Raw genomic sequence first — 12,018 nt, 5'->3', positions numbered from 1 at the left:
AAACGAATCACAAATGCAACAAATCTAAATCCGAATCATCTTTTTGCCCTAAATTTACTCCTTCTGTTTTGTTCTTTGGGAAGTTCCCATGTGGTAACCTGGAGCTACCCTTGACCACTACCTTTCCTTTATCCATGGCAAATCAGTCACCAGGTTCTACTGACTTTTTCCCTTTTTTTGAGACAGTCTTGCTCTGTCGCCCAGGCTGGAGTATGGTGGTGTGATCTTTGCTCACTGCAACCTCCGCCTCCCTGGTTCAAGCAATTCTCATGCCTCAGCCTCCCGAGTAGCTGGGATTACAGGCATGTGCCACCACGCCCAGCTAACTTTTTTTTTCTGTTTTTTTTTTAAGGAAAGACGAGGTTTCGCTATGTTGACCAGGCTGGAGTTGAACTCCTGGCCTCAAGTGATCCACCCACCTTGGCCTCTCAAAGTGCTGGGATTACAGGCATGAACCACCATGCCTAGCATGACTTCATTTTTTGTTTCTTGACCTCTTCTCTTCCCTACCATAGTGCTATAATGCAGGCTTTATCATCTCTCAACTGGATTACTATCACAGATTTCTAAGTGGTATCCTTGATGAGCATCTCGTTACTCTCAAATCCTCACAGCTACCAGAATTCGCTCTCTCTCGAATGTCAACTCCTGCTTAAAACCTTCCAGTGGCTTTCTATGCCTCCTTACCACCTTGGATAAAACCCAAGCTTCTTGTCCACAAGAATTACCACTATTTGTCCCTAGGCTCCTCCCAAGCCTTGTTTCATAAATTACATTTCAGCAACACCACTTTCTCCTAGTTCCCTGTCAAGCTGTTTCCTTTACCTGGAAGGCCCTTTTCTCTTTGATTCTTACTCATCCTTTAAGATTCAGGGCAGGCATCACTTCCTCTGGGAAATCCCCCTCAGTCTTCATATGCTCTATGCTACCAGAAAACAAAAATGTTGACTGCCTTATCACTGTGCTTTCCACGTGGCATGATATAATCGTTTCTTTATCCTCTTTCCCTCAACTAGGCTGTAAACGTCTTAAGAGAGGGGACCATATTTTACCCATCTTTGTAACTAACCTACTCTCAGAATCTTTATCCACAGTCCTTTTTCCATGACATGTGCTAAGCCTACCACAAAGTCATGCTATCTAATTTCATTTGGACATTTACTGCTGCTCATTTTATTCATTTACTACATTTCTTTTTTTTTCTTTTCTTTTCTTTTTTTTTTTTGAGATGGAGGTTTGCTCTTGTCGCCCAGGCTGGAGTGCAATGGCACATTCTCACCTAACTGTAACCTCCGCTTCCCGGGTTCAAGCCATTCTCCTGCCTCAGCCTCCCAAGTAGCTGGGATTACAGGCATGTGCCACCATGCCAGGCTAATTTTTTTTTTTTTTTTTTAGTAGAGATGGGGTTTTGCCATGTTGGTCAGGCAGGTCTTGAACTCCTGACCTCAGGTGATCTGCCTGCCCCGGCTTCCCAAAGTGCTGGGATTACAGGCGTGAGCCACCATGCTTGGCCCCATTTACTACATCTCTTAAAATGGCTATTGTACAACCAGTTTTCCAATGTAAATTTATGACTCAGCTTTCTTGTAGGTACATTCTTGCTTTCTTTCTTACCACATTACATTTCCCTGGTTCTTAAAAAAACTGATTATTCCATCTTTCTCTTTTACTGATTCTTCATTCTTGTCCTACCTTCCAACTAGTAATACTACCAGCAGTTCTTTCCTTAGCTTTCTCTTTCCTTCTCTTGCTCTACTTTTCTTCAGTGGTCTCATCTGTTCTCAGAGCTTCACCTCACTTCTATGTGGACAGCTCCTTATAACCTACCCTTCCTTCTTCATTCTGTAACCCTCATTCCCAATTGCCTACTAGAAAATTATATTATAAATAACTGCAGGGCACCTCAAATACAACATATATTATACAACCAAAGCCATTATCCTTTTTCCTTAACACCTCCAGAGTCATTCCATCCTAAACTTCCCACTTCTCAATTTATCCCTCCTTTCCAGTTCCACTGTTACTATGCCCAGATTCTGTTATCCTGTCTCTCATGGACTACTATAATTGGCCTTACTGCCCCTAGTTCCTTATTCCTGAATCCTACTGCAATAATTTACTTATAGCCTTTGCTCAAAACAAACAAATAAAACCCTTTCAATGACCTATAACTAGAATACACGTTCAAATTCTCTGGCCTTACATTCAAGGACCCATTTGATATGACTTTAGAGTAAAAATAAGTAAATGGTGGTCTTAAACTGTATTTATGGCATTATTTCTCACTATTCCTTTACAGATCCCCTATATATAGGTAAAACTCATTAGTCCTTATTTTCTATTTCCTTTTAGCCTCCCTTTAAAGTCATTGTCTTTACCTGGAACACTCACTCTCCAATCTACCTATCAAATTCTACTCAAAATCTTCAATGTCTACATCAGATGTCATGTAACCTATTAAATATTCTCTCCACAGTGGTCGGATGAAACCTTCTGTCCCCTGAAATCTCATTAGTTCTTCTTTTGTGTCTCTTTGATACTTACCAAATACACATTTTTTTTTTACTGTAGTTATTTGAGTCTATGTCTCCTTTCTCCACTTGGCATTTAGACTCCTTGAGGGCAGAGGCCATGTCTAGTTCATTCTATAAATCTCTGCCCTATCCCAACCCCAATATGTAATTAGAGCAGCACAGAGGCCATTCAAATGTCAAACAAATGTGAATCAAGTCGGAAGAATAAAACAAAAGTGGAAATAGCCATGATCTAACAAAAATGATTATACCTACCTATGTGCAAAGAAAAGTAGAAGTTCGTGGGATTGTGACAAACGTAAGTATTAGTAGGAGGGTGAACTGCTAAAAGGAAATTGAAGATAATTGTCAATAATTCCAAATCTGGAGGAGATCCAAGGACTTCTGCTATAATTTTCACAAATGATCTACAAACCTCTCGGGGCATGGGTGTGAGTTGCCCCTCTTTGTATTCCTGAAAAAACAAAAAAAAACTCTCTTTAGATTTAAAGAATTGTCAACTAAGATTTTTCATTTAGGCAAAATATTCTTTTTAAGATAGAATTCTGTTGGTTTACTACTCTAGTCTGATCATACTTACCATTACCGTAACAACTCATTAAATTGAGTTATTTCCTAATTCAAGCAATCTTGTTATTAAAAATTCATTAACACAGATGGCAACTTAATTCTAGCCCACGTATCTTAATTAACTGAGGCAAACTTATATAACTCTCACAAGCGTGGTCTCAAAAGCCAGACTTCCTAGGTTTGCATTCTGGTTTCTCCACTCACTAGCCACGTGATCTTAGGTATGTTATTTAACATCTTCATGCTTCACTTTCTTTGTCTATGTGAGTAATACTAGTGCTACTTTATAGGGTTGTTATAAGGACTAAATAACATAAACTCTTAGAATACTGCCTTGCATATAGGTAAGCCCCATATAAATGTTAGTGATAAACTACAATCACTACTATTACTACTGCTACTATCTTTTCTTCTTCTTTTACTACTACTAATATTAGTAATATTCATATAGGATTAGGACAGAAAACTTTTGATAGACAAAACTCGTTATACTAATACAATATGCTCCAGTTTACGAAGCTTTTTTTCACAACAGCTCTATGAGAGGTTTTAGCCCTCATTTCTAGAATATGAGGCACAAAGAGGTTATTTGACTAGTGTAAACCACACATAAAATATGTAGGTAGTACAATTATAACTCAAACTCAGGCCTCTGAACTCTTTCTACTGCACCATTTACTGTCTGGAATAATGAGGCTTGGCAAAATGCCAACTAATTACTAAAAATAAAGCTGTATATAAATAAATTGCTGATATCCTCCAATTCCATCTCCCCAGTGGGTAGCAGCTGGCCTCCAGATTAAGGGTATAGGAGGTAAAATTCCTCATCTTCCCTCTTCCTATGTCCAAATATATATCTCTACATCCACTCTTCATTTACTCTTGGGTATTACTGAATTGGAGTACTTAAAATATAGATGTTAATTTTGAAACAATTTAGTTTGACTACCTCAGATTTAAGAAGAGAACACTGAGTCTACAGAAGAAAACACAAAACTCCTTTGCCAAGTTCTCATAGCTGTTGAGTGGCAAAGACTAAGACAGGAACATAGATCTCCCGACTTCCAATTCAGAACTATTTCTGCTACAACCATCTGCATTTCTTCTAAACCATACTCCATGTATCTTCTTAACTTTCTTGGTTGCAGCATCAGTGATTCATTCCCAAGTCCAGCCCAGGTTACTTCTATCTTGCCCTCTCCACTGACTCTTTATCAATAGTCACTGGTATTCTATTTTACTATTTTTTTAATCCCTTAACTTTACCTTATATGAACATTCTGTTTCTGTCGTTGCTTTTGCTGCTGGACTTTTTAATAATCATTTATTCTCACTGCCTGCAATGATCTGCCACACATGCTGTCCAAAGTCCCTGAAATCTGGCTCTTGCCTTATCCATGCTATTGAAATCTTGTAAGTCATTAAGAATTTCTGAGTCAATGGCCCTTTATCTGCCTACATTTTCTCTGAACTTTCTATATCACTTGGTTCAAGGTATCATCTTCTTCTCTACATGTTCTTCCCCCTCTGCCGACCTCTGGCTTTCACTTTACTGAGTCTCCTCTTAGCTTTTCAATTACTCTTTCTGCATCTCTTTCAATAGCCCCTTTTTCTTGTTTCACATCCTGAAAATGGGTATCTCCTGAGGTGTAAACCTCAGTCCTCTGATTCTCTCACTACATTTCTCTGTCTTGGAGTGCTTCTCTATCCTGATGGCTTCACTATTACCAGTTCACTGTTGCTGAATGTCCTGCTGTAATTTCAAATGTAGATACAAAAACTACAAAACTTACAAGGTTGCTTCTTTTTTTTTCTGATGAAATTATTGTTTTTCTGGTCTCCCGGCTTGAAATTTTATGTTATATTTGACTCCTCCTGAAGCTCCATTTAAACAGAATCAAGTCCTATGAATTCTATCCTTATAATCTCTCCCATATTTGCTCCCTACTAAACACTCCCATTTTAATCACCAGGGTTCAGGTTTTTATGCTGTACTCACAAATGAATGAAACTGCCTTACATCCAATATACTACCAATTTATTAATCTTCCTAAAGTGCACAAACACTCTGAGGTAACTTAAAGGCAAAGACTAAGTTCATTTCTTTATAAACGTCCCACAATACCTGACATAAAGCTATGTTTAATAAATAGCTGTTAATTTGATAAGTGGGCTCTTTGAACAAACAAGGGTAAAGAACTATACATGTAAGGAAAAAAATTTGTACCTAGATTTTTTCTAGCATTTTTGTAAATAATACAAAAGTGAAAAAATATATGGAAATCTCAAAGTTTATAAGTGCCACTTTTCTGACATGCAAAGACTGAATAAGAATATCACATTGTCATATGAACTTAATGAAAATTGGCCAATACATTTCAAAATGGATATACGAAGGAAAAAATTTTGAGGAAAACTGATGTATAAATGATGCATAAAACACTCAGTAAGCAAGGGGCCTGAAGGATCAATCGACATATTCTATTCCCTACAACAATAGTCTAATTTACCACAGGGGCCAAGAAAGGCAATAAAATGTTTTTGTGTTTTTGGAATTCATTCATTTAACAAATATTTATCAGATGCCCAGGTGTGTCAATTACTGACATTACAGTGTGATTTAAAACAAAACAAAACAAAAACCATATCCTTGCTTTCAGGAGGCTTACAGAGGGAAATAAACCATAATTCCATAAATAACTAACAAACTGTATGTACATAGTGTATAAAGGGAAAAAGACTAATTTATATGGAAAGGGCAGGGAAGGTATCTCTCAGGAAGTAAGTCTTAAGTTGCCATGTGGAGGATAAGTAGGAGTTGGCCAGATGAAAAGAATGGGATCAATAATTGTTAAAGCAAAAAGAATACCATGTACTCTGAGACAGAAAAAAGTCTTACTTGTTTAAGGAAGGGAAAGAAATCCAGGGAGGCTGAGTACCATAAGATGAAGCTAGAATGGTAGCCAGATCATATAAGCCTTCTCATATTAACACTTCTTACAGATGTTGTCACAGATTTTGAATTTTAGCCCAACTATAATGAAAAGCCCTTAGTGCCACCGAAGCAAAGGCGCTCAAAATATAAAATATTACTGATCTCATGGAGTATCTGTACTTATCTAACTTGACAAAGTTCTAATCGATGCCTTAGACATTAAAAAAAACTTGGAAAATTGTCTAATATACCAACCAAGCAGATATTTATCGATGCCTTTTATCTGTTTGGTTGGTATTAGATGATATCAATAAAGCAGAGAAAAAAATTAACTAAAAGGGCCACAGCATAGACATTACAATGTAACTGATAAAATTAGTGTCACTTTTTAATAAAAATTTTGGATACAGTTTAAAATGCTAATTCTAGCATATAAAATAGACCGTTAGCAAGTTTACATTTATTAAAGCAATACATATTTGTAAATATTTATTTAAGGAATATGGAACAAGTTAAAATTCATTAACTATTCTTGCTGTTCAAGGTAGTACAAAACTATTATTCTATCCCAACATAAAGAAACATCTAAGAAATTTAGTAATTGTACTTTTGTAATTGAGTTAGGAATTATGACAGCGTGATGATCAAGCTGTAAGATGCAGCAGTTGAAAAACTCCTGTACTATTTTTTGAAAGAAGAGAATCTGGAGAGAAGATGGAAAAAAAAAAAAAAGAAAAAAGTCCCATTGAAAGTGCCACAAAAATTTGATGTTCATAGTATTATTAAACAACTGTGGAATATATTTCCAAAAGTAAAGTTACATGAAAAGTACCTGCAAAACCTGACAAGTCAGTAGAAAGTGATGAACCACTTGAGCTTTCAATAGCTGCTTAATATTAAACATCTGCTGGTGGTGATCTGCTCTGATGAGGACTTCTAGAGCTGCTAGCAAAGTTTCCCAAACACCTTGCTGAGGAGATAAACACACACCAATAAGCACATACTTACTGAAAAATATGCAGCATGCTTTTTGGAAGACACACAACGCGCAACAATTTAACATTGTGTATATATTCAGTATCAAAGATTACATGTCTGCAAAAAGCCAATGTTAAAATTTATTCCCTATTATTTTTTGCTGCCAATAGGCTATTTCTAAATAGCTATGTTGAATACAATATTGTATTAGGTGCTTTCCTACATTACCCTTTCTGTGGCATTAAATGTATTTTCAAAAGATGAATTATCAAGAGGGATTATTCAAATTAGAGAAGCATACACATTACCAACATTATTGTTTTTAAATAATTTATGTTCAAAGAGTGTTGTTAAAAATGTACACATTTTAATACCAATCTGCATATGCAGCATTTAACCAAAAAATTTTAGAGCAAATCATACTAAATTGAAGAGTCATGGATAATGTGAAAATTCTGCAATTTTAGATTAATTTACTTTCAAGTTCAAATAATAGAATTATCTGCATGATTACAAACTATGCACTTCAAAGAGTAGTTAGCATCCCTGGACAGTGCCTTAAAATGCTTCTCCCATATTGAATCAATCTTAACTTGTCCATAATACTAGAGAAAAAAAGAGATCTTACACTGATAACTAATATTGAAAGATAACCTTCCCTTCATCTTATTATCCTAATTGACCTTTCAATAAAGCTTTTAACAAAAAGCAAAATTAACTGGCTTGGGTTGCAGAGCCTATTTCTCCTGCCATTATCTGGCAATAATGAACCAAGATATTGATAGACTTCATCATACTCTTCTACCCAGGGTCTCTCTCTTTATAAGATAGAGCCAAGATATTCTAAAAGAAAAAGCCACACAAAAACCGGCAGACAAGGCAGCCAAAGTATGAAAACATGATTCAAATCTGAAAAGTAGTACCAAGATAAAATAGTGCCAATGTAAACAAACAAATACCAACAAAAAAAGAAAAACCAGACTTAGTTCAAATATAATTAATTACGTAAGAAAACCTTATTTCAAATCCATAGAAGTAATATGTGTCTTATCACTTTCAAATTCAATTTAAAAATGTTTCTTTTAAAATCAAACAACCCCAAATTTGCCTGCTCTTTTGAAGTACTAAATAAACTTTGTCCAACTTTGTCCAAGTTAGGTTTTCCAACCTGCAACTGAGCATATTCTTTATTATACATTTATACTGCTTTTGATCCAATTTGTTTACATATGCTATCCCTGTAATTATTTGCTTTCTCCCTGCAATATTACACATATTTTAATCTATCTTATCTTTTTTTTAGAGCTGAAAGTATATATTTGTTCAGAGTGAGAAAAGGCATCATAACCAATTACAAAGTTTAAAAAACTGAAAAGTACCATGAATACCACAAAATCCAGAAACATGGCAATAGTTAGTTGGCTGTTGGACATGCCTTTCAAAATACTTTTCTCTGTTTTGTGGCTGCATACTCTTGAATTGCCTCTTCATGTAACAACAATTTTGTAATATAATTTTCTATAGGAAGAATAGAAAATTCTCTTTCCTCTAGCATATTTGAACTAAACTTATTTTTATTACTAATAGATTAGAAAAAGTGTTTTAGTTTTTTTTTTTTTTTTTCTGGCCAGGCATGGGGGGCTCACGCCTGTATCCCAGCACTTTGGGAGGCCAAGGCGGGAGGACTGCTTGAGCCCAGGAGTTTGAGACCAGCCTGGGCAATATAGTGAGACTTCATCTCTACAAAAAAAAAAATTAAAAATTAGCCAGGCATGGTGGTGCACACATGTAGTCCTAGCTACTTGGGAGGCTGAGGTAGGAGGACCACTTGAACCTGAGAGGCAGAGGTTGCAGGGAGCCAAGATGGTGCCACTGCATTTTAGCCTGGGTGACAGAGTGTGATCCTGTTTCAAAAAACAAAAGGAGTCTTTTTTCAACCTCATAACTCATTATTGGTAATGTGTAAATTTTTAGGGACTGTTGGCAAGTTGGGAATAACCATTTTTCAAAAAATTCTAAAGGTATATATATTCTGAATTGCTCTATAAATAATATTTGTTGATAATCTTGTTATATTCTAATTAGTTCTAGACAATCTAGTTTTTTTTTTGCAAAAATCATCAATACCTACTAGAACCCTGCCACACTTAGAGCAAACAGTCTACACTAGAACTAAGAAGGCTGTATGAGCCTATACTATTAAGATTGCTTAAAACTAGGGCAGAAAGGAAACAACCCTATACTCATTCCCTGACTGGGTCCTTGTGAAGACAAGCCCAGCCATTCCAGGTGCTGAGATGTAGTGCCCACATCTAAGATCAATCTATGTTGCTTAATTTGTAATTATGATGAAGCCTTGCCCTATATACCATGGTCCTATCTCTTAACTCCTGGCCAGCATGGCTCCCCTAGTTTAGAAGTGTATCCATTTCCCTCTCCTGGACCTGACTCCCCTGACTCTTAGCAGTCTCCCCTTTCAGAGTTTATGGTAAATGCAAGCCTTCAGCTGATCCAAATAAGCCCATATGCTCCTGCCTGACTGCAGTATTCTTAGCCAGCCCAAGTTTGATTTTGACTCTCCAGCTCAGCATTCCCCATGGCTGTTCAAAACTTTGCATGGGAAATAAGTGCCAGATTTCCATTTATAATTAACATTACACTGAAGTAATAAATTATTTATTTATTTCAGAAGAATGATTAGATAAATATTTAAAAGAATATGCTGGCTGGGGGTGGTGGCTCATGCCTATAATCCCAGCATCTTGGGAAGCCGAGGCAGGCAGATCACTTGAGCTCAGGAGTTCAAGACCAGCCTGAGCAACATGTGTGAAACCCTGTCTACACCCAAAATACAAAAACTTAGCCAGGCATGGTGGCACACATCTGTGGTCCCAGCTACTTGGGAGGCTGAGGTAGGAGTATCATCTGAGCCTGGGGGTGGAGGTTGCAGTGAGCCAAGATCACGCCACTGCACTCCAGCCTGGGCGAAAGAGTAAAACTCCGTTTCAAAAAAAGACAAAAACAAAAGCAAACAAACAAAAAAACGAGTATATGCTTCTATTCACGGTAGCTAAAATGTGGAAACAATCCAAGTGTCTCTAAACTGATGAATGGATAAGCAAAATGTGATAAATATATAGAATGGAATATTATTCATTCTTAAAAAGGAAATTTGGACATATGCTACAACACAGATGAGCCTTGAAGACATTAAGCTAAGTGAAATAAGCTAATCACAAAAAGACAAATACTATACGATCCTACTTATATGAGATCCTTAGATTAGTCAAAAGTAGAATGGTGGTTTCCAGGGGCTAGAGAAAGAGGGAGAACATTTGTTTAAAGGGTACAAAGTTTTGGTTTTACAAAACAAAAAAGATTTACAGAGATGGATGGTGGTGATGGTTGGACAACACTGTAAATGCACTTAATGCCACTGAACCGAAACTTAAAAATGCTTAAGATGGTAAATTTTGTGTTATATGCATTTTACCACAATAAAAAATGGAAAAAAAGTACATATTACATGCCTCTGCTTTATTCCATATCTTCCAGTCAAGCAATAGTTCCTCTAACAGCTTAACATCTTGGATTATAGCATTAGAGTCTACATCCAACTTAAACTCTCCATTCTCATTCATACAAATAATATCTTCACCACAGCATCCTTCAAGAAGGGTCTACAGAAAATTAGCATTAATATAAGATGCATTAGTAATTGGTTAATCAAGAAGTTCAACAGAAACATTAAGCTTTCAATTTTAGCAATCATTAAATTCAAAGGAAAGCTAGTAAATAATTTAACACTTCACAAAGTATCTTTAACTTGTTTTGTAAAACAATTCAGATAAGTAGAAAATCCCAAACTTACAAATATTTTCAAGTGAGTACTCAGGTTCAAACAAGGGGTGAAAACAAACAGCATTCAATTTTTATGTTTTAAATTGAATTAATCTGCTATTAGGCTTTAAAACGTTTTCAAAAAAGTAGTAAGGATTCATGCCACAAATGTATGGATCTTGCAGTTTAAAGAAGTAGGGGTGGAGGCAAGGGTAGAGCAATCGTCTTTTGCCTTAGTACCAGAAGTCTCAGAGAGAAATATTTCCACAATGTTACCAAATGCTTTTATCTAGAAATGTATTTAAATATATGATGATAGCGGGATCATAAAAAAAATGAGCACGAATATCTGTGACTTGAAAAACTAACTCTGTAGCAGCAGTGCCTAATGGAATGGTATGCCTCTAGGTGCCTAGAGAACTGGGTTCTCTGCCATAAGGGTGGGAGCTAAAGCAAAGATCTCATCAATCTACAGAATGAAGGGACAGCATGGGAGATATCTATGGCCCACCCAGGTCTAAAATTCAATGAGTTTATTTTTTTCTTACTTTTAAAAAATGCTTTAAAGAAAAGAAAAATGTAATTATTTAAATGATGAAAAGAACTAGAAGAGTATCTTAGTTTGATTAACTATACACTAATAAGTTTCCTCCATTTTCTTCAGGAATAACTGAAACACAAAACTATTATTGGAAGACTTTGATGACGAGATGAGTATCACTGCATATGAAACTATAAGAATAAATTTTATGAAGACATACCTTCAAAATGTAAAACCCAACAATGCATTTTTGTTTGATCAACACCTGATGAATCATAGAAAGTCCATTACAATTTTCTAATTCATGTACTCTTTGTTGGTTGTATTTAATTAATGAGAGTATAACTCGCAGTGCTAATGCTTGAGTTTCTTCACAGCTACTGAGTTCAACAACCTAAAAAAAAAAATGGGTGGATGTAGTTTTCTCCCAATTTGCTGAGAGTAAAAATTTAACATGTATAATCTTCCATTCTGTAACATCAATCCATTAGTTTCTACAAAGTATTTTTTTAATGCTCATACTCTACCTATTTAAGGCTTGTGAATAAACAAAACTGAGAGTAAGGCATAAATTCCATGTTCTATAGTCTGTTATATATACTATAGTATACAATGGCACA

General features: G+C 35.9%; 1 protein-coding gene across 3 annotated transcripts in view; it reads right to left on the bottom strand.

Moving 5' to 3' along the window:
• LYST (lysosomal trafficking regulator) overlaps positions 1-12,018 on the bottom strand; it is a 220,832-nt gene that overhangs the window by 100,740 nt on the left and 108,074 nt on the right. For all 3 annotated transcript variants that reach the window (XM_009441705.5, XM_063809692.1, XM_514288.8), the window contains 4 exons: positions 11,619-11,792; positions 10,548-10,697; positions 6,872-7,009; positions 2,790-2,988 (listed from right to left, as the gene is read on the bottom strand). In XM_009441705.5, the coding sequence (XP_009439980.4) occupies positions 2,790-2,988; positions 6,872-7,009; positions 10,548-10,697; positions 11,619-11,792 (661 nt within the window). The remainder of the gene's footprint in view (positions 1-2,789; positions 2,989-6,871; positions 7,010-10,547; positions 10,698-11,618; positions 11,793-12,018) is intronic.

This window comes from Pan troglodytes, chromosome 1 (genome assembly GCF_028858775.2).
Source record: "Pan troglodytes isolate AG18354 chromosome 1, NHGRI_mPanTro3-v2.0_pri, whole genome shotgun sequence".
NCBI classification, from domain to species: domain Eukaryota; kingdom Metazoa; phylum Chordata; class Mammalia; order Primates; family Hominidae; genus Pan; species Pan troglodytes.
Note: the sequence above shows the minus strand (reverse complement) of the source record. Positions and strands in the feature narration are given on the sequence as shown.